Below are 23,337 nucleotides of genomic sequence, written 5' to 3'. Positions count from 1 at the left end.
ATTTGTCAAACATCAATTCAATGCTTATAATGTACCAGTATTGGAAAGTAAAAACACGTATGAGACATAGTCTTTGCCCTCACAGACCCTGAAAGGATAAGACACATACACAGAGAAATTAATACAAGGTACAGTTGCCATTAGAGCATGCAATTAAAAAGTTATGGGAGTTCAGAGGGTGAAAAAATCCCATTTGGGGGATCAGAAGGGCCTTATGGGCAAGTTACATTTGATATCTGATAGGGTTTGGCTCTGTGTCACCACCCATATCTCATGTCAAGTTGTGATTCCCAGTGTTGGAGTAGGGGCCTGGTGAGAGGTGATCGAATCATGGGGTGGGCTTCCCCCTTGCTGTTCTCATGATAGAGTTCTCCTGAGATCTGGTTGTTTGAAAGTGTTTAGCACCTCACTCTTCACTCTCTCCTGCTGGCCATGTGAAGATGTGCTTGCTTTTCTTTCGACTTCTGCCATGATTGTAAGTTTCCTGAGGCCTCCCTAGAAGCAGAAGCCTGTACAGCCTGCAAAACTGAGCTGATTAAACCTCTTTTCTTTAAAAACTACCCAGCCTCAGATAGTAGTACGAGAACATACTAATACAATATCCTTGAAGATTATTTGGATTTTGACAGATGACAGACATTGGAGGATGGCTAAGAGAGTGTTAAAAATTACGGGAAGTTCTTAGCCAAAGTCATGTAAGCAGGAAATTAGGAAATGTATTAGGGAAATAGAGTGGTTCAGTTTGATTTAGGGTTTAAACTTTGAGGAGTAGTGGAAAATAGGTCTGTAAAGGTTGATTAATACCAAAAAAGAGAGTGTCTTAAATTTTAGGTCAAGGATTGTTCAGATGGTGGAAAGCCCCTGAGGTGGTATTTTCTAAACTCAATTTAATGAGTGACAACTGTTGTTATAAAAAATGCAAGAGCCTAGAATATAATAGAAGATATCAATTTGCATTGTACATAGGTTAATTATTGTTTTATGTAATGTAATAGATATGTACAGGCACATATGTGTATGCTAGGCTATTACATTGTACATTTCTTCCTGTTCAACAAATTCTTGTGGTCATCAGGGTGAACTACTAATATAATACAAGAAATGGATTAGAGATAGGCAACTCTGTAGATGAATTCAAATTAAAAACTAAGATACTGGGTATCTGAAAGGTTTTGAGAGCCTGAACTTGGGGAATGCCAAGGGGAAAGGTGAAAAGGGGACATTCTAGAGAGATTGATTGGATTTGATGATGGTATTTAAATAAATAGTGACAAAGAGTCTATATAAGGTACCTTGTAAACTGACAATTCCACAGCTAATTTATATAGTTTTTACTGAGCAATATTGGTAATCAAAATGAATTATGATAGCTATATATTATAAATATTATGATCCTACATTTTATAGCATCCTGTCATTGTCATCTCTTTAATCTGGTAAAGGATTGTATAGGAGATGCTTCATATCAGTATGGGTTCATTTAATCAGAATCAATTCTTAATACATTTTGGTCTTGGTTGTTCTTTTATCATTTAAAATTTTCTTCATAGGGTTATGTGAAATGTATATCAACTGAAATAATTTATCCTTATTTCTTAAAAGCACCTAGTGTGGATTCACAGAAGTAAGCAAAACTATGATATTAGTATCTTTTCAAATAATTTATATAGATGAAATTCAAATTATTGCATTATTTTTGATATGCAATTACACATATGCCGGTAAATCAAGCAAAGTATAGTCTTAATAGATTCTGTAGCCTTTTGGGCATCATAACAGATTGAACCTGGCTTTAGACCTATAAATTAATTGACCCCTTAAAGTTTACTTCTGGTCTTTCTCCAGTCTCTCATCCCCTATAATTTATCCTTTAAACTCCTGTGAGATGAATCTTTCTAAAGTGTAGATTTAATCACATTTCTGTTTCCATCAGACATTCATTGCTTAGCATCATTCTGCTAGGTGCTCTGCAATATGACTTCAGTTTATTTTTTGTCTTTTCTCAGATTCTCCTACAGGTAAGCTATGTGCCATCTAAACTAGACTATTGTCAGAACTCATTCTTCCCCATACGGTCCATGCCTTTCCTGAATAGTGCTGCGTTTTAGTCAGAAATAACTTCTCCTTTCCAACTCCTTCTTTTGCATGACATCTCTTTCCTGATGTCCTCCTCAATTCACCCTACTGAATATAGTATCTTCCTTCCTTAAACCCTCATGTCACATTTTAACTCTCTTGTAGTACTTAGTCTAGTTTAATACACAAAGCTAAGATTTTAAGAAAATCTATCTTGTGGGTTTTGTTTTGTTTAAAGATTATAAGTAACTGGAGGAATAGGGATTGTATTTCATTATTTTTATTTCCTATGAGACTCCATACAGCTCCTAGACTGTAATAGGCATTGTGTTAAACTCTACTCCTCTGGAATTCAGTTGTTCCATCTATAAAATGTGGGTATCTCTTTCTTCTTTTCTTATTTATCTGTTTTGAAAACAAATGAGAATATATTTGAGAGCCTGTCATCCTCATTTTAGCCTCAGGTCTTCTCCTTCATTCTCTATCTTCCAGAATAATCTAGTAAAGTCATTTTTTTTCATTGCATACAACATTCCATTAGTATATTAAGTGGTAGCTACAAGTGGGCATTGAGATGAGTGTAATTTTCTTGACTTTATTAGTAAGTTAATGCAGAGAAGAAAACGAATGATAAACATTCAATTGTGAAAGAGGTTTTAGTGGGGGCAAATTTATATTATAGATTGGATTGAATTGATCCTTCTACATTTGGTGCCTATAATTTTGGGCCATCCTTAGCCTGTTTTAGACTTCTTCAGTCAGATAATTCAGCCTTCCAGGAGACATGTAGAATTAATGTTTTCTAGTTTCCTGTGTGAGTTAACTGAGGCATGGGCCATTTCAAAAGGAGATAAAGAGGGTTAACCTAAAGATATCAATGGTTCTAACAGGTGATTTTTTTCCATTAAAATTTGTTTTGGCATATTCTTTTAGAATTTAACTCCATGCTTGTCTTTAAAATCTAAGCAGTATATTTTGTGTGAATTCATTTGTACAAAGCCTCAAGCAAGGACTTAAGTGTGAAAGTTAGATGAACCAAGTTTAGAAAATTCAGACTTTTTGGCGTATATGAATTAAAAGATTTAAAAACAGTTCTTTCTTCAGAGGCAGTAGAATGGGGCCATCATTTGTGCTCCTGTATGTAAAAGCAATTAACTATCAACACCAGCAGAATTATGCCATACTTATTTGTATACAGTGCTGAGCCATGTGGTCACTTTGTATACTCGTACACAGTGGGTGCTCGATGAGCAGTTGTTAAACTTAGCAAAATTAAGCCTATCTAACGTTGACAAAATTATGCTAATATTGATCCCCATAGATATCTTTCAAAAGACATTGACAATCAGAAGAGGCAGAAACTATCAGACATTTATTTCCCTTCCTTGTGCAGAATTTGCTGATTTTTCTCTGCTCCCTACTATAAGATTGGTTTTGGAGCCATTGAAATGCCCCGTGGTCTAAGACCAGTTCTCTTATGGATTCTTTCCTAGGTAGTAATTTTGCAGGGAGGTGGGGAAGGGAGGGAGAACAATGATCATTTGATAAATAACCCATGATCTTCCCTTTGAGCCTTTCATGATTTATCTCTTTAAAACATTTTTATTGGCCTGATAGCCATTTTTTGTGACATCTTTAACCCTTATCCAAGTTCTTCTGATTTTGAGTGGTCATATATCCTGGACGTGATTACAGAAAGCATTGTAATAAGGATCAGACTAGTAGATTTCATCTAGGATAATGTGCTACTTTAAGATAGGATTTATTAATCTGGAAGGGAGAGGTATTCTTGAACTCTGAAATTTTATGCAAATGTTTTGTAGGTGTAAATTTTTCTGGGAGAGGACAAATTTTTTTTGAGATAGGGTCTTATTCTGTCACTCAGGCTGGGGTGCAGTGGAGCTATCATGGCTCACTGCACCCTTGAACTCCCAGGTTCAGTTCATCTTCCTGCCTCAGCGTCCTGCATATCTGGGACTACAGGTGCATGCAACCATGGCCGGCTAATTTTTGTATTTTTTTGTAGAGGTGAGGTTTCACCATGTTGCTCAGGGTGGCCAAATTTTTGTCATAGTCTTACTATGTTCTTTTCAAAAGTTTAACAGCTACTATTTTAACCATCACTTTCAGAAAGCCTTGTAGCCTGAGAGTATTCATAAATACTCAATAATTAGTCATCCCCTGAGTTTGTAACACATGCTATGCTATGTGCTATGAGATCAGATGGGTCTTGTGGGGCTTCCAAAGAGTGAAGAGTCACATGAGGTAGATCCTGAGAGCAGACGAGTATGCTGTTCATTTCCCAAGAAAGACATTAAGATCTAAAAGAGAAGGGAGTATAAAGCATCTTAAATTTTAGGTAAGAAGTGATGGGGGCCAGGGATGGGACAATAGGCTTGGGGACATGGCTTGTTCTAAATAGCCTTTGGATTTTATGTTGAAGGAGAGAAGAATAGGGATGTAATCAAGGCATTGCTCTTGATTTCCTCAAGTGTAGCTTTTGTTTTTAAAAATTTCTATTGCATTATTTACTTTTGTGGGTACTTATTATGACTTGTTTTATATAATTATTTGCGTTTGTAATATATTCTCCCTGTTAGTTTATAACCTCATGAGGGTAGGAACTGAATGTTTTTCAAATTTGGATACTCTTCAGTGCTCATCATGGTGCCGTGTCCATAAGAAGTATTCAAATTTTTTTGTTGTGTATTTCCTCCAGGGATGATGTGAAGGGTTTTTATATCAAATAGTCAACTTTATGGCAATCCAAGGGAGAAGTTTTTCTCAGGACCTCGTATTTGTAATAGTTTAGCCTTACCATAACTATTTGACAGTTTTTATTGCATGAACACTGTAAATCATGCAACTTAAAGTTTCCTCTTTATATTGATTGCTGGAAAACCCAGAGCCATGTGATTTTCTTTCAGTTATCTGTGTCTTATTGTAATTATAATTGCAATTTATGTAGCACTATCTTCTAGGTACTGCTATAAGCTCTATACACATATATTCTAATTTTATCCATACATCAACCCTTTGCAGATAAGTAACCTGAGATACAGAGAGGTTAAGTAACTCATCCAAGGTTACACAGCTAAAAAGTGGTAGAACATGTACTTTTAATCACTATGTTCTGCTGCCTCCCAGAATTGCGTTTGTGTTAATTCATGCAGATATTACTATATTATAGTACATATATAGTGCATACATAAACCAATAAGGTATGTGTAAATTGACAGTGAGGCGGAGGGGAAGGCATATGGTTTGATAAGGGGTTAGGGTTATTAAGTCAGGGATCAAAGTGATCTATCTGTGTCTGATCTTGTTTCAGGGCTCTCAGAATAATTTTAAATAATTACTACTCAAAGTGTGGTCTAGGGATTAGCCTGGTGCTAGTCCATGAAGTGTTTTGTTCAAGATAAGATATATAGAGAAATTGAAAATAAGCATTTAGAAACTTTTATAGTAATATGAAAGAGTAATTTTGTTTCTTTTGAATCTAATAATAAAAATTTGACCTTGTATTTTGTATTTTTTAAAAATTTTAATCTTTTAATTCATTTTGTTGTATTTTACAAGTTTCTATCTTTGAAGGGTTGGAAATGTAAAAAAAAAAAGTGGTTTATAACACAGTTTGAGAAGCACTGTTTTAGGTAATAGCTTTGCAAGTTTTTAAACTGGTTTGTTTGAATAAGAAAAAAAAAACATGATCTGTGGTTTGAAATTGCATTTTAATCTAAGCCTGTTTCTGAAGATGTATTAGGAATTAGTAATTTGGGTATTGGCCACTTTCATGGTTCTGTGATAAGAGGCCCTAAATTGAATTGATTTGGATGGGTGGAGGGGGACATTTTTCATTTTTGTCTTACACTTAGTGCTTTTCTCAAAAGTGACACATTTTAATTAAATTCTTGATTCAAGATAATAGCATGAGGAACTTGTCTATCATCCATAGTTACAGACTCCTTTCTTGACTTATCATAGTAGCTAATAAAGCAATTCCAATTTTAGTATGCTCATAATTGTTCCTTGGAATCACAGAACAGTAAAAAGAACAACAGAACATTGCTGATGATGCCAGCTTAGTATCATAAGTTTTTCCATTTATGGAAAGCAAAGGTAGCTTCAGAGATATATTTGCAATCCCAGTTAAGTTTTTAATTTTTCTTTCTCTTTTTGGATAAGTTGGGAAGTCTTGTTCTATAATATAATGTTATAAAATAGGTTCATGTAAAGCTACCAACCTTAATAGGATCTTTTAATGTCCATACAATTAACATCTCTTCTTTAAAATAATCTCTTATTGGTGGGATTAGTATTCAATGGGGAATTCCTCACTAATTTTTGGATACTATTATAAAAAGCATGTCTCCAAATAGAGATATGGGCTAAGGATATGAACAAGCATTTCACAGAGAAATACATTCAAATGACCAAAAAAAAAAGAATGTTTAACTTCACTAACTCAAAAATGCAGCTACACTTTGACAGAAATAAGAAATAATAATGATTTTGAAGAAACAGATACCCTTATGTACTGCTAGCAGCCCTGTAAATTGGTTCAATATTTCTGGATGGTAATTTGACAAAACTCATCAAACACAAAAAAATACACTCCTGTAATAGGCAATTCCACCTTGGGGAATTTATAACTAAGGAAATAATTAAAAATGTACTTGAAAATTTAGAAATCATTGGCAATGTAAATTATGACGTATCTATACAGTGGGATGCTGTATAGCATTAAAAATGAACTTGCAGAAATACATCTGTATATATTTTTAAGAGAAGGAAACAGATTAGGGAATGCTCTGTATGGTATAGTAACATTTTTCTACAATGCATTTGTGTAAGTACATGCATAGAAAAATTATCTGTAGGATATATTTTAAGTCTATGGGCAGAATTAAGAGTATCATTTTTGCACATTTAATTTTTCGGTGTTTTTCTCTAATGAGGATATATTGCTTTTGAAGCTTCCTTGTTGAAGATTTGGCATCTACTTAAAAATGCACTGAATGGTATTGGGGGAAAGGAAATCTTTCCTATTGATTATCAAATCAACAGGATGTCAGCCATTCCCCAGGTCCTTTTTGAAGGTTCATGAGGAGCCTGTTTTTCTTTCAGGGTTGGTTCTTGAAAGCTTGTATGTGAGAGATTTTATTATTTGATTTTATTTTACTTTATCTTTTTGCTGTGACAAATGTCTGTCGTTTTCTAAACAAGAAAGCCGGTGTCCCAGTTAGGTGCATTGAGTTATTTTCATTCACTTGCAGTCCTGTTGTATTAATACTGAATAAGCAGAGACAGCCTGACTGGTGGTGAAAGATGGTAATCCAGCCTCAGGGCTTTTTCTGGTCAATCCTAAACCTCTGATTGCCACGTTTTCCTAATTTCCCATTTCCAGGGCATCACTAGAGTGACCTTGCTTGCTGAATATGATGCTCTGAATCTCCAAGATTTTCACATGCATTTGGAAGTGGGCAGCCAGGCGATTGTTTACAGGACTCCAAATGAACTGTGCACTCACAGCAAGTTTGATAAACACACATTTCCTCCTTTTATCAGTGAGATTGCAAAATGTGAAGTATGAGTTTCCAGTTTTACTCATTCCCCTCAACCCTTTTCCTGTTTAAAAACTTAGACATACTAATTGGATGCTGATCTGTCCCTGTTTTTCATTCTGCTTGCTGGTAGTTGACGGCTTAGTTCAGTACTTACCTAGGCAAGATTTGGCAAACCTTCAAAAATAAACTTTCCATGTATTCAACTTAAAGGAGATTCATCCCAAGGAATGTAATGTGAACACTAATTAACAGTAATGACTGCTAATCACTTTGCTTTTTATACTCCTTTAGGAGCACTGCTATTATCCAATGTAGTTAAGTAAAATGCTTGTATATGAATCAACAATGTTGCATCCTTTTAGCAGCTATTGCTCACAATCAAGCTTTGCATAAATTAAAGTTGACTAAAATTGATTTTAATATGCTGCTCTTCTTCAATAGTAAACTAAAATATCTAGTTAAATATCCTGCATATTAAAAATACATTACCTGATATTTTTTGCAGTCATCCTGTGGTAGATGAAAAGCAATATTGCAAATACATTTTCTCACAGTTCATGACACTTTCTTTTAGATTTCTTCAAAATTGAACACAACTCTTCATAGTCCTATCAGCACTTTGATTCTCTTGTAAGCATTAATTTTGTTAGATCAATGAAAAGTAATCAGCCTATGTTTAATTTTTCTGAATTTGTTCATTTATTTCCTAGAGGATCTTACAGATTCTTTAAATGATATAGTCTATTTATATAAAGTTGGTTCATAGGGTCGTACATTCAACATTCATTAAAAAGGGTTGTTTATTATGTTTAGTGAATTACAAGACCATTATAAAAGCTTTCTGTCTATTTACATGCATTCAACGTACCTGTGACTAGAACTGCCTTGCCTTAGGAGGTGACTAAGCAAAACCCATAAATTAATAATTTAAGGGAGCAATACTCAAGTAGCATTTCAGTTAAGAAGTAAAGCCTCTGAGTCAGTACTAGCCACTTTAACAATGCCTTACTTTTTGACTTTTATTGGCTGAAAATAACTTGTTAAACTGGAGCTTTTGTAATAAAATGAAATCTACATACCATCTAAAGCCCCTTCCCCTCCTTTTGATTTATGAGTAGGTTGACATATTACTGGAGAATTTTTAACACTTTCACAGTTCTGCACTTTGATTTCAGAGAAGGTGCTAATCTCTCTGGAATTTTGAGAGTGACAAAATGAGTTGTATACTGTTTTTCCAGGGAATTTGGGTTTCTTTATTAGAGGCCTTAGTTTTATTATGGTACCTGTATTAATGTGGATTTATCCAATATGTGATATGGTGGTGTGATTAGATATACATTAATGGAGGTTTTTTTTTTCATTGTACATATTCTACTTGGTTTGATCATGATATTATAATTCTCACAGCTAATGTCCATGTTTCTACAGAGGTTCAGCAATTCAGGATATTATTTTCAAATTACCGAAATGAGATAATTTAACTCCCTTTTACTTTTGCATTATTTTTAGTGGAAAAAAATTAAGTGGTAGTATTATAAGAAGCTTTATGCTGTGTATACTAGTCTTATTGTATATATGTACTAAAAGAACCTTTGACACTATACTTAATTGGATTTAATTTCAAAGAATTGTAACAGGAATGATGTGAGAGAATAGAAAATATATGGAACTTAATTAAGTGCTGTCCATATGTAAAGGTAAGATTCATGACTATTGTTTGATGTAACTTATTTATTTTACGTCCTGATACTGTTGCATAATAGCACAAAATGCATGTCTATGAGGAAAAACTTGCTTTTTCTATTTTGCTTTGAGTTTTTATGTGTAATAAAATTATGCATAAAATAGGCAAGGATTTCAGTTTTGAATCTTCTTTTTTTTTTTTTTTTTTTGTAGCATGTTTACTTTCATGTGAGAGTGATTGATCTGTAGCTGTCATTTTATCCAAGAGGGGACAAATGGAATTGGCCTTTTCGACAAAAGTATGCAAACAGACTGCATTCTTTCTGTTGATAGAATTATGGAAGGATTGCATGAGGTGCCACATTCAGTTTCCTATTGATTGTAAAGAGGATTCTGCAGTGGGGTGCTGTTTCCAATGGATAAGGAGGTGCTATGATTAGTTACCTTTCTCATGAAAGCACTACAAAGGGAAATGCAAAATGTGTGCAGTGCAGTCTTCTCTATTTGACAGTTGTTTTTGTTAAGTTTTTTCCCCCATTGAAGTCCAGCCTATTTTAGAAAAACATACATTTTAGTTTTTTCCTCTTTATATCAGGCTTAGATTTCCATGCATTTGACCCTTTAGAGAAATTACACGTTATAGACAGTTTTCTTTTTCTCAGCCTCTATTGTAAAGCTTCAAAGCTGATGCAACAGTGCCCTCTATAGTCTTTTAGTGAACATTAGACAGATGTAGATGATTTCAAATGTTCAGGTAAGAAACAGGACATTTAAATTTAATTTTTGTTCAAACAAGAGACCCCTTTTTCCTAAGTAGACATTCTTGTTTTTCACTAGTGGCTTTACTTTAAACAAAGAGAACAAAAGACCATTCTGAGTTTTCATTTAGAATTATTGGCTGCTGCTTCTTTTTATCCCTTGGTAAATCTCAAGTTTTATCAGACGTTCATCAGAGTAATTTGAGAAAGATGGAATCTTACAGGCTGTACTGTCTGTTCATGAAGTATCTTTTTGAAGTTGAACTCTGATAGGAGTATTTTTTAAAAATAATTTAGTTCCTTTGTACTTGTTTTTTCTATTTAATTAGAATCTGAGTGGGCTGCCTAAAATTTGACTTCTATTTATTCCTGAATTGTGTAACCCAGTCGTTATACATGACATTATTTAAATTCAAGCCAAGGGAGTTACACAATGACTAAAATGTTTGTCATTCATTAGCATTGATTTAAATCTTAGATTTCCTTTTCTCTCTTTTTGGTTACCTTTTTGATTGTATATATTGATAGCTAAGTTTTTCATTGTAAAATGCAACTAGATGTGAAGTTATGGATAATAAAAGCAGGAATCATATTTAGATATGATTAGAAGAGAAAAATTTTATGGATTAAGTTTATTTTGCTTCTGAAAGTGTTTTAATGAAAAGATCATGGGCCCAAGTCCTAGTTTCTTCGTGTATTCACTATGTAGTGTTGAACACGTCTTAACCCCTGCGACTGCTTTCTCTTCTATAAAATGGGAGTAAAAACACCTTATCCTTTAATGTTTTTGTGAGGTATTAGAGATAATATATTTAAGTTGGCTAGGTCATTAGAGAGGCTCAAATGGTAACTTTATTTCCAGAACCACAGTGGGAAAGTAAATGGCTTTTATCTGAGTAAGTTTTAATATAGAATCTAGAACACATTTAATGCACTTTGGATTTTAAAAGTCCTATCTGGCAATTTCTGGATTTATGTGAATCTGAAAGTTGGGATAGCATTTCTTGGTAATGTAAACTAACATAATGAGATGTGCATTCAGTTTCAACTCCCTACACACCTCATTCCCAAACTTTTAAAATAAGCTGTCTTTAGAATCTTTATTTTAGTAGAAATTTACCCACAAACCAGTATTTAGCAACGTGTGAAAACTGATGATAAAATTCGAAAAAACAAAACAAAACAGGAGTTTAAAATTTTTCCCCTTTAGTGTATCTGAAAATACTTAGGATACTTTTTCAATTATCTGGGTTCTTAGTAATAATAGTCTAGAGCCCTTATTTGTGTTTTCTAGCTATACAGCTTTTGTTTTCTCCACCAGCTACGAAGAAGACTGGTGTGTAAAACAGATGAAAATGGAGCTTTTTTGGTTGAAATGGAGATGGGGACCTAGAGTCCCTCTGTTTCAAAGCAACAAAGTTTAAAAGCCACTTGGTCCTTACAGTTTATGTATGTGTGTGTACACTCCTTTTGTGTAAGGGCTTTGCCTTACTTTAGTTTGAATTCATAGTGCCTAATTCTGTACCTGGCACATAAAAGATGTTCAATTAATGTGTGCTGAATACAGAATTTTTTGAACACCAGGCCTTCCCTTATTGATTTCAAACACCTCATGCATAAAAATGCAACTTTATGAAGCCATCTAATAGTAAAGTAATTGTTTCTCTGTGAATCAATTAAAACAAACATACTTCTGGCATAATTCATCAATTTAATTTCTTTAAAGTAAAACATTGTTTTAATTACAAATAATTATAGGAAATGAATAAGAAATATTCGGAATGTGTCTTCAGTATGATTAAAAGCTGTTATATACCACAATGATTGGTTTAGATTCAGACACTTCAAATGACCTGATGATAAAAATAATCTTACACAAAAACTTTGGAATTGAATGTTCTCAATATTCAGTAAATTGTTGTTTTTCATGTAAAGTTCTTATTTATGTTTTGTATTGCTTTTGAGTAATCTTGAAAGTACTATTATAATAAGCCACCTATTGTTTTTTGTATATCACTTTGGTTAAAACTGAGAACTGTGAAAGTATCTTTTTGTCACTATAAAGAAGGAACCAATGTTTTAAGCTGATAGAATGAAAAGGAACAAATTCTTAATAACCAAATATGGTAGTTCCTCTTAAAATAATGACCAGTTACAGTAAGAAATATGTTTAAAATTACATTCTGGCTTACAAGACGGACAAGATGCTGTCTACCAAAGAAAAAAATTGAATAAGATATTTTTTCTTTGCAATGAGAGTACCAAATTAAGAATCCACTTAATTAAAATAGTGATAAATGTAGATTACATTACCGAAGACAGTGAAATACAGCTGCTCTATCTACTGAGAGCCTGCATAATTTACCAAGACTGTACAAAGAAGCAATGGAGCAGCCACTGCAGACTGTTCCAGGAAGCATCCTGTTTATTCTACATACATTTCTTTTTTTAATTAAAATGTCAATGATAATTTTATTAGCAGTCCTCCAAAAAAAATTCTTTAAATTTTTCCAAGGTGGTAGAATATGAGATGAGATCATTACAGCTGCTGAATGAAACAGATTAAACCTGAAAAAAATAGCAAGCTATTATATTTTATTAATTCAGTTTTCTTTATTATGAGTTGATATTGAAGTATGTGATGATGTCTGTATATTTTTTCATGTGAGTCTTGCATGAAAGAAATTTGTGGCAAAATCCTTGAATAATATACATTAAAAAAAATCTTTTGGAACCACAAGCAAAATGTGGGTGGAGTCAAGTAGTACTGCTTACAAATAAAGGTGTAGGTATGTGTGCTCTGGAATTCTTAAGGTGAGACAGACACCTCCTAGGAGTATATTAGAATCAGCTCCATGCTATTTCCTCTTCATCTCCATCACTGAGTTGTGATTAGGGTTACTATGTGGCATGTGAGTGAGTGAAACCAAAAAAATGATTGCCTGGAGACCAAAAAAGTGGTTGAAAATCTGTTACACTGTATGTTTTTATCCTTTAATGATGACCAATGATATATTCATAATTAAATAGAGTTTAGAAAACCAATATTGTGTTTACCAAGAAATGTTGGTGGGTTTTTTGCCTTTGAGGGATAAGTGGGGACTCTAGGGTTGGACTTGGCTTTGTTCTAGGTTCCGCTGCATGGTATGATCTTAGTTTAGTTAACTTCTCTATACCTTGGCTTTCATATTTGTAAAGTAAGACTAGTAGTAGTACTTACATCATAGGGTCATTATGAGCGTTTAATGGGATAATCCATGTAGAATAGATCATGTAGGAAGCATCAATAAATATTAACTATTACATACTTGTCACTAGAAAAACACTTTCTCTTTCATTGGGGCCATAGAGCATTGCTCATATTTAACTAACTTCATAAGATAATTGTTATGTGTCATGGTTTCTCTGTTGATCTGGTTCTTAGAGAATTTAGCTGTGCTCTTCTGTCTCTTTAGGGGTATTGTGTGGTGGAAATTCTACTACTCCTTGTTTTGTCTTTAATTGTGTTTCTTTTTAGTACTTAATATATCAGCTGCTTTGGCAGTGATGAATATGATCTCAAAGCTTGTGCATTTCAGTATGTCTGCTTTGGGCTTTGCTTTAGCTTGATACAAGGTAAGAATTAATTAAATATTTTCCAGGGCTTAATTTTTCTAAAGGGTCTTTCGAGTGACCACCTATTAAAAACTTCTTAACTAGGAAAGTTTTGTGGGCAAAAAATGGACGTATCACCAAGAATTTGAAAAGTTTGTATGAGAAAACAAGGTCTCACTTTGTTGTCCAGGCTGGAGTGCAGTGCTACAATCATAATTCACTGTAGCCTCAAAATTCTGAGCTCAAACGATCTTCCACCTTCAGCTTCTTGAGTAGCTGGAACTACAGGTGAGTACCACCACACCTGGCTAATTTTTTTTTTTTTAATTTTTGTAAAGATGGGCATCTTGCTATGTTACCCAGGCTGGTCACGAACCCCTGGCCTCAAGGAGTCCTCCCACCACAGCTTACCAAAGTTCTGGGTTTATAGGTATGACCCACTATACCCAGCCCCTATGAACTTTTTCGGATGATTTTGTTCTATATGCTCTTTCCTTTGAGTGTCAGTAAAATGATGAATGAAAGAGAGGAAAAGAAGTCACATGCTATAATATATAACTATTATTTATAATGTTTACACATGCTGTATAAGTTGTAGAATGTTAAGATACATTAGCTTTTTTTTTTTTTTTTTTTAACCTTAGTATTTCAGGCATTTTTCTAAGTGCTAAAGATGTAGCTGATTAAGGCAACAGATGTAGGTGATTAAAGCACAGTGCCTGTCTTAAAGACTTAACACTGAGTTTTAGGGCGGGAAGTTACTGCTATATATTAGTCATAATTATTTGTGATGAATTCTTTGCTTTTCTAAAAATATTCCACATTCCCTGTATTTTTCTTACTTGTTCATGACTTGGCATCTGCCCTTCTTTGTCTGGCCAGTATTACTAAGTTTCTCCAAAAAATGCTGTCTTTTTGAAGGCTCAGTATTGCTCTATCTGGGCCTGTTGGGGACTTATAATTCTTCATTTAGCTTATAATTTTGATTAATATCTTGAAATAATTTATCAGTTTATCAGTTCAGGGTTAGAGTTTATAGGATTTTTTCAGAGATAAGTTTCTGTCCCCTGGTCTTCCCCAATAGAGAGCAGATAATTACATATAAACATAGTTTTTTTAGTGCTTCCACCAAAGTAACACTATGTGGTATTTGCCATAGTGAAGTCGTATGATTCAGAACTAAAATTAAATCAAACTTCCAATTCAATGTATCCTGAGGTCGTGGATCAGAAACTATTTCCTCTTTTAAATTAATTGCTTTGGAAAGTGAGACATCCCTCCTTATTTAAGGAAGCATCATCTTATTTATCAGATATTCTTTAGGGCTATCATTGGTTCTATCAAAGATTAGGTAACGTTCCGTAAATTTTAATTTTAGGCTAATATCAAGGGACTTGTTTTCAGATGTTCTTGAGCATTTCTACTTATGTAGAAATTTTGTCTCTAGCTTTAAATGGCTCCTTTATGCTATTTTGCATAATACATCTTCTCAAACTGTTACTTGCGAATATTTTAAACAAAACAATGTCATATAATAGGTAAAACTAACTTTGTGAGGATTCTACATAGTTATAAGATTTTATTTACATAGTTATAAGATGCCAAACTTATATTGATGCTTTCTTCTTTATGGTTAATTGAGAATTACTGAGTCCCTACTGTGTATGCAAATCACAGCTATTAGCTGGATTCCTGGTTTTATATAACAAATTTAGTATGACTATAAAGTTTCCAACCCTTTACTCCATGTTGTTATTCACTTAGAATCAATTGATCAGTCAAGCAGTCTGAAATGGAAATGGTTATGAAGCATTAGCAACCAAGAAAAAGACTTTTATGAAAATTTAAGGGACAAATGTAAGTTATAAGTTACTTATTAACATAATAGCTAAAATATTGTTTTATAAAAAGATTTTTAGCTTGTCAATTATATATATATATTCGAGTGTTATAATGTTCATTATCTGGACATTTTAAACATATGCTTTAATTATGTTTGGGAAGAGAAAAGAGTAGTCTCTGTATCTGTCAACTTTGTAGAAAACAAAGTTAGCATCTATAAAGTTTGTTTTGTTATGATTTGATAAAGTAACCAGTTTCTTTCGTCATAGTTAAGATTTGGAATAAGCCTCCTAAGACTAAGTGGTGTTGTAATTTATTTTCTTAAATTATTTACCGCAGTTATTTGATACTTTTGCATAGTAAAAATAACAATGGCATAGATGATATCCTTTTTGCTGTCTAGTTACTGTAATAGATCTGACTTTTCTACATTATTTTATTTTAATTTTTGATGTTCATCTGTCTTCTACCTCTTAGATAGCTGGAAGAAAGAGCATCTCTCTTCTGGAACTGGGTTTTTAGTACTCCTCTTATAAGTGCACATGCTTCCTTTATTCAGTGGAATTGTATCTTTGTAACCTTGCAGGGTACTCGCCCATGATCTTCCTGCCTTGTTTTTTATTGTCTAAATTCTTTGTTAATTTTCTTGATACTTAGAAAAATTATGTTTTAAATTTAAAAAATAAAAGTATAAAAATATGAAGATGTTGCTCAAAATTCAACCATTTCAAGTTAACATTTTGACATATTTTTATGCATGCACATATATTTAACACACACATCGATGCACACACCTGTGTGTGGCATTACTGTACTTTGTACATTCCTTTTGTTAAACTTAAAATTATCAGAAACATTTTTCTATGCCGTGAAAATCTCTTCAGTAAGATAATTTAATGACTACTTAATGTTCTATCATGTACCTGTATAATTTTTTTAATGATTCTCTAATTTTGTAAATTAGGTAGAACCTAATTTTAACTGTAAATAATAGCACTTTGATGTGATCCATAAATTATTGTCTACATTTTAAAAAATTAATTCCTTAGGATGCATTTCCAGATGCAGAATTAATGGATCAAAGTATATGATTTTTTTAAGGCCGTTGAAACATATTGGCTGGTTGATTTCTATAAATAATACACCTGCTTCTGAATTCATTATTTGTATTTTAAAATTCAAAGTCTTTTTTTAATGTATCTGAAACCTTAACTTGAAATTGTTTTTATAATTCCTGGCATTTGGTGAACTCAAGGTGGGAATAGCATTCTGCCCATCTTTTGACTACATTTTATTCTTGGAACAAAACCAAAGAAATATATGTTAGGGCAATTCAGTCATGTTATACAAGGCATAAGGTGACTTTTTCCCTTATTGTGAGAAGTCAGTTTCCAGGGATTTAAGGCGGCTAAAGTAGATTGATGACCAGTGGCCTCGTGTGCTAGATTTTAGTATACTTTATACTAAAAATGTGACATGTGGATGAACACAGATATCGGTATAGACATTCATAGATGTTATTTTTTAAACAGTTAGAGATGTAATGCTACTTTTAACTTATTTTTTCTACTAGGTTCTGTTTTCCAACTAGCCACACTTTTCTGCTCCTGGATATTAACTGACTTATTTTCTATTGGCATCATTAAGTTTGGCAGCATTTAAAAGTGATTTCTGATTTTCTCTGAGTACATCAATGGTGGTAGAATATTGGCTTAGTAAAGGTAGTTTAATCATTTTGGGCATTTTTTTATATGAAACGTAAGATTTTAGGTATATTTCACTTTGTACAAATTATTACTGCAGGTTTAAACACTACTTTATCCCATTAATATCCCATAGAAAATACTTTATGTTCACTAAATATCCCATAGAAAATACTTTATGCTTCCCCTTTTTTATGAACTTTTATTATTAATGTTGACAGTTTCTATTATGGCATTAAAAACAAAACAAAACTATAGTGCTACTATTTTAAACCTAGTTACTGGATTAAATATTATAATAGCTCATTTGTAAGAATAAAATAATGTTTATTTTGTGGTAATTATTACTAAATCATTATTTAGACTTTGCAAAATAATATATCACCATCTTGGAATTATAATACCTTTCTCTTTTGGTCATTTTAGTTTCTTAGACCTAATTCTCTCTATTTTTGTACTTTTGATGCAGTTAGGGAATATTTCCTTCTGTGACACTTTTTTTTTTTAACGATAATCTCTTGGTAGTTTCTTGTCAGTGATATGAAAATGCTGCTATTACACTGACTTGAGCATGGGGATAAGTAGGAGTGTGTGCGAGTGTTGTTGAGAGGAGTATCGGAGTATCGCTGCTCTTTTCGAAGCTGCTGGGTTACTTTGTTTCTTCTGCTTTTCAGCTATAAACACATGTACATATTCACACTATGTACAGTTTCATGGTTCCATTCTCCCCCTATTCTTTTTCCTCTCATTCGCATTCTATTTTTTTCCTCTCCTTTTTCTCTTTCATTTCACATGTGTGTATGTATGCACATACACACGTAAATGAATTTTCAGGTGTTAAAAACAAAGAATGTAGACAGAGATCTAGATTCAGTTTAAATGCTTAAGTTGAATTTTCTCTTTTTTTCTCTCCTTCATTAGATTATGGTCATCTATAATATTTATGTCTTTTTATGAGCACTGGTTGTTCTGTCCCTTCACTGTTTTATGTCTCTTGGTGAAAAATAAGCTGTTAAACCAGATAAACTCTTAGATTAGAAAGTCTTAAACTTGAATATGCAGACAGATCATTTGGGGATCTTATTAAAAATTCAGGTTCTGATATAGTTGGTCTGGATGGAGCCTGAGATTTTTCTAACAAGTACGCAGGTGATGCTGAGGCCGCTGGTCTGAGGTTGCATTTTGAGTAGTCAGGTTTTAGACTCTGGTTTCTTGCAAAAGAGTATCATTTATTTAGAACAGGAATATTTGGGATTCAAAGTCAGTTTCTTCATACATTAGCTCTGAGTCCAGTATCTACAAGGATGGGACGTATATTTTCTTTTAAAACCTAATTTGCCATGTTTCCTCACTTTTCTTTGATTTAGGCAGTTTTAAGGCATAAGAGTTTAAAAGATTTGTGAGTTTGGGATCTTCTGTGATGGTCTCACATATAGCTTCCCTAATTTAGTTTGCTACTTAGTGTAGACTAATGATGACATGTATCAGGGTTTTTGGTGATTTAATTTTATGGTATATTATCTCCAAATGATGGTTGAAAAAATTTTCTGCTGGGAATTTTGGAGTTCAAGGTGAAGGGTGGGGAATTGGGAGCAGGGATGCAGTACCTAGGATAAATCTGAGAAACAGGTTACTGCATTGAAATGCTTTTATCCTTTCTCATCCCTATGGTTACCACTAGAAGAATCATGGACAACTGAATTGAAATGAATTACTTATTGAATGTAGGAAAATTACCTGATACATATGCAGGAGTTGTTCCAGTTATGCTTTTAAATAAGATGTCTTTTATGTCTTTTAAATAAAGAAATCCACAATTTCCTATACAAAAATGGACAGAGCTTCCAGCAATAAAGATGTATGTCAGAACCTGCATAGTGATTAGAAGGTGGGCTGGTTTCAGAAAGGAGATGATACGACCAAGTTCTGCAGGCTGGCCCATTATTTGTAATACAGTAGTCAAATGTGACCATCATCAAAACACCTGTTTTTTGTTTTTGTTTTTAGAGTCAGGATTTCCTTCTGTTACCCAGGCTGGAGTGTGGTGGCACCATCACAGTTCACTGCAGCCTTAACATCCTGAGCTCAGATCCTCCCACTACAGCATGCTGAGTAGCTGGTACTACAGGCACACGTAACCACTCCTAGCTAATTTTTTAATTTTTTGTAGAGACAATGTCGTGCTGTGTTGCTCAGGATGGTCTCAAACTTGTGGCCTCAAGCAGTCCTCCTGCCTTGGCATCCCAAAGTGCTGGGACAATAGAGATGAGCCTCCGTGCCCAGCTACCTGAATCTTTAAAGCTGGTAGTTGTAAAGTTTCTTGGTTTACAACATTGTTGAGGAAAAATGATTAAATTACCTAATGTGGCTGGTTCCTGAGGTAGCAAAAGAAGTCACATACTCCAAAGAAAGATAAGTGAGAAGGCTTTCCCCTTGCTTAAGCACTATGCTTGGAAATTAATTGTATTTTAATTTAGGACAAAAAAATATTAAGCATAGATTTTGTTTTTTCAAACCTTTTCAAACACTATTTTAAATCTAGGTACAACATTTAAGTTATATTTCCAATCTTATTTGTCTATGTACTTTCAATAAACATAGATTGCCCTTTCTTTAGTCAGCCTACATTTAAAAAGCTTATGTTTTGCCATAATACAGTAGAATTATTTGTGATAATGTTACAAGTCTCTGAACTGCATGAACATTATCCTGCTGTTTTATTGTTTTATAATGTAAAAGTAAATGCAAGCATTAAGAAATGTGCAGTGCTGTCAGGCTCCTTCAGGATTTAAGAAAATTGCTCTAACTATTGAAGAACTGAAAATAATCTTTCCGGTCGCAAAGAGCAGTAGTTATAATATTGCCAAGCATTTTGCTTTCTTTTTTCTCTAACCATAGTGGTGATTTGAGTCAATGCTGAAGAAATTTAGGTTTTATTTTATTTCAACAAACTGCTATTGCCTTGTAAGAATTACATATAAAACAGGATGGTTAAAAATGGGAAGAAAATAGAGGACTCATTCTTAACTCTTTCTAAGCCTAATTCATAAATCTGTTTCTTGTAATAGTAAAAATTGTATAGGCCAGCTTTTTTATCTGACTTGTGAATTTGATATAATAGGCACAAATACTGTGTGTTAATCACAAAACTGTGAAATTATATTGTGTAGCAAGCTCTTCATAAAAATGAAACAAACATACAAACAAAATCTGAAAGCCAAAGGCTTCCCTAAAAGTTCTCACATGGGGTTTTGAATTTTTAAAATGAAAGGAAGTAGATATTCCTTATGGTTTTTAGCCTTTTGTCCTATATGTTTAAAAATATTTCCATTTAAATGCAGATTTTGATTTTTCCATCTGGGACTAGGTAGAAGCCATTCTGTTACACTACTAAAAGAATAATCTACTTTAACACAATATTTCTCCCTAAAGGGATGGTCTTTTCTAGTCATAAGGTATTATTTTTCTCAGAATGATATTAACATTCATGATTTAGCGATTTTATCTTGATTTGAAAGATGTTTTGTTCTGGCAGTGAAAGGGATTAGGAGAATGTCATGTGTATCCTATTGCTAAAAAATAGCCTTACCTTGCTCAAGATTAGGTATTAGTAATTTTTAAAGTGTTTTGGGATAGGCATATGATGTGTATTTTTATAATATAAAAAAACTTTAAGCCCAGTGAAATGGAAATTGCCAGATTCGTTAAACATCAGGTTGTACAAATATGGTTTTTTGAATAGATCAAGTAGCATGTTTGAGAATTTCTGAACATGTTGTAACATGTTTTGCATTCATTTTCTTTATGCCTCGTAAGGAAGCCTTTTGGATATATAAGAAAATCGTTAGAGCAACTAGTTACTGCATTCAGGGGCATAGATGTGTTTATTATGCCTCTGCATCAAAATTTATTAAAACTTTAAGATAAAAAGGGATTACATTAATTAAATGGAATGTCTCAGGCAGAAGAAGGAAGGCTCTGAAGGCCTTTTTGCTATTTGTTGGGCAAAGTCTTGGCGTGCAGAATGTAGCTATCCAAGGCTTAAAGCATATTGGGACCTGGTGTGAGATGCCAGCACCATGCCCCTAGGCACGCTGTCATTCAGCCGGCAGATTAATTAACCAGCGGCTGCACGGTCCTCCTGCCGAGCCTCTTTCAGTCAGCCCATTCTTGAGGCAGAAAATACGAGGGTTTAAAAGCCTGGAACATTCAAAAAAGTTTTTTCTCTTAACAAAACCAGAGTGTATACTGACAATTTTCTAGGAATAGTCTTGCTCACACACATACCTATCCCTATACATATACATGTATATGTATATATAGGTGTATATATATGGGTTATATATTTGTATGAATATATATGTATACAATTTTTATCTTTGCATGAATGAGTGATTTTAACAGATTAAAGAGTTGAAAATCCAACCAGAGTATAACAGTCTAACCTCCAGAGAGAATTTTTCTAGTATCAGTGTGCATTCTTTAATATTTCTAATTAATGATTTCCTAAATCACACTGGATAGCAAGCTGTTAATTATGATTTAATAGTAGCAAATTAATTTAGGCAGTTCAGAATTGTACTGTATTAACAGATACATGTTTTAATTTAGTTCTTTTTACTTTGAAATTTTAATAAAAAATTGTTTATGGGGTTAAATTTTAATGTTAATTTTTATTTCGCTGTTATTGGAAATATTCACATGCACTGTTAAAATTCAAACCTGCACTTATAAATATATAAAGTTTCAACAGTCAACTAAAAAAGACACATTTATATATCTAACTAATCACAACTATGCTCATTCAAATTTTCATTAAAATTACTGTTTATTTTCAGCAAGGACATACCTATTCATACATACATAGAAATTATTGTGAGAGAAGGGCCGGGCGCAGTGGCTCACGCTTGTAATCCCAGCACTTTGGGAGGCCGAGGCGGGCGGATCACGAGGTCAGGAGATCGAGACCACAGTGAAACCCCGTCTCTACTAAAAATACAAAAAAATTAGCCGGGCGTGGTGGCGGGCGCCTGTAGTCCCAGCTACTCGGAGAGGCTGAGGCAGGAGAATGGCGTGAACCCGGGAGGCGGAGCTTGCAGTGAGCCGAGATCGGGCCAGTGCACTCCAGCCTGGGTGATAGAGCAAGACTCCGTCTCAAAAAAAAAAAAAAAAAAAAAAAAAAGAAATTATTGTGAGAGAAATAAAATTTTTATATTATAGTATTTTGCTTAAAAAATACTTTTAACATATCTTGTATATTCATCTTTAGAATGAATGCATTAAATTTGTGTCTTTTCTCTTTTCAGTTTAGCTTGTTTTGTAATTATATTTAACATCATTAATAGCTTATAGATCAAATATTAGTGTCTGATTATTTTCTAAATATAGACCAAAGTCGATGTTTGTAAGAAAGTATTTTGTTTGTACTTTAAGAAAAACAAGATGACTAAATGCAAAAAAGGTATGTTTTCATTTAAATTATTTTAGCAGTGTAGGATACAAGTTTCTCCCATCCCAACCTTTTTTTTTCTCTGACACTGTCATATTTTTTAACACTCTCACTAGAATTTATTTTGTTGTAGTAAATAAAAGACAAGTCATTATTAAACAGATTTTGCTGTTAATTCAATGTATGACTACCCTTTGCCATAGGTACTTTTAAGGGCTTTTATCCAAAATAAAATTCATTAAAAATGCAATTTAAAAAATCTATTGTTAATGACTACTTGAGTGACTGGCTCATAATTGGTTCATTACAATAAAAAAGCAACTATTTAAAAATCATGACAATGAGCTACAGTACAGAGTGAACACTTCGTCGTAAGGCTCTATGTGATTATAGGATCCTGAAGGTGAAGCGGAGAAGCATGTAAATTGGAGATTCCAGCACAACTTTCTCTTTTATACCAGTACAGTGAGTTCAGGTCGTGACCTAGCATGGGCTGTAGAAGTAGGAGCCCCTCTTATTTACACTGTCCCATGCTGAAGAGTAAACTCAGGTAATATAGTCCACTTAAATGCTGGCACTCAGACTCTTCTTTGTTTCCCTTCCCCAGAAATCTTTACAGTTGACTTAAATTACAAAGTTGTAATCAGGAAATCTTTAGTTCTGTT

General features: G+C 33.4%; 1 protein-coding gene across 3 annotated transcripts in view; it reads left to right on the top strand.

Annotated features, from left to right (window-relative positions):
* The window catches only part of DPH6 (diphthamine biosynthesis 6), a 195,440-nt gene that overhangs the window by 16,807 nt on the left and 155,296 nt on the right, over positions 1–23,337 (top strand). The window contains exon 4 of one of the 3 annotated variants that reach the window (XM_055278626.2): positions 7,484–9,498. The exons of the other annotated variants lie outside the window; for them this stretch is intronic. Coding sequence (XP_055134601.2) covers positions 7,484–7,669 — 186 coding nt within the window. The 3' untranslated portion in view covers positions 7,670–9,498. Of the gene's footprint in view, positions 1–7,483; positions 9,499–23,337 lie in introns of those variants that run through there. 3 annotated transcript variants of the gene reach the window in all.

This window comes from Symphalangus syndactylus, chromosome 5 (genome assembly GCF_028878055.3).
Source record: "Symphalangus syndactylus isolate Jambi chromosome 5, NHGRI_mSymSyn1-v2.1_pri, whole genome shotgun sequence".
NCBI lineage: Eukaryota > Metazoa > Chordata > Mammalia > Primates > Hylobatidae > Symphalangus > Symphalangus syndactylus.
The sequence above is the reverse complement of the archived record's forward strand: the minus strand, read 5'-3'. Positions and strand labels throughout refer to the sequence as shown.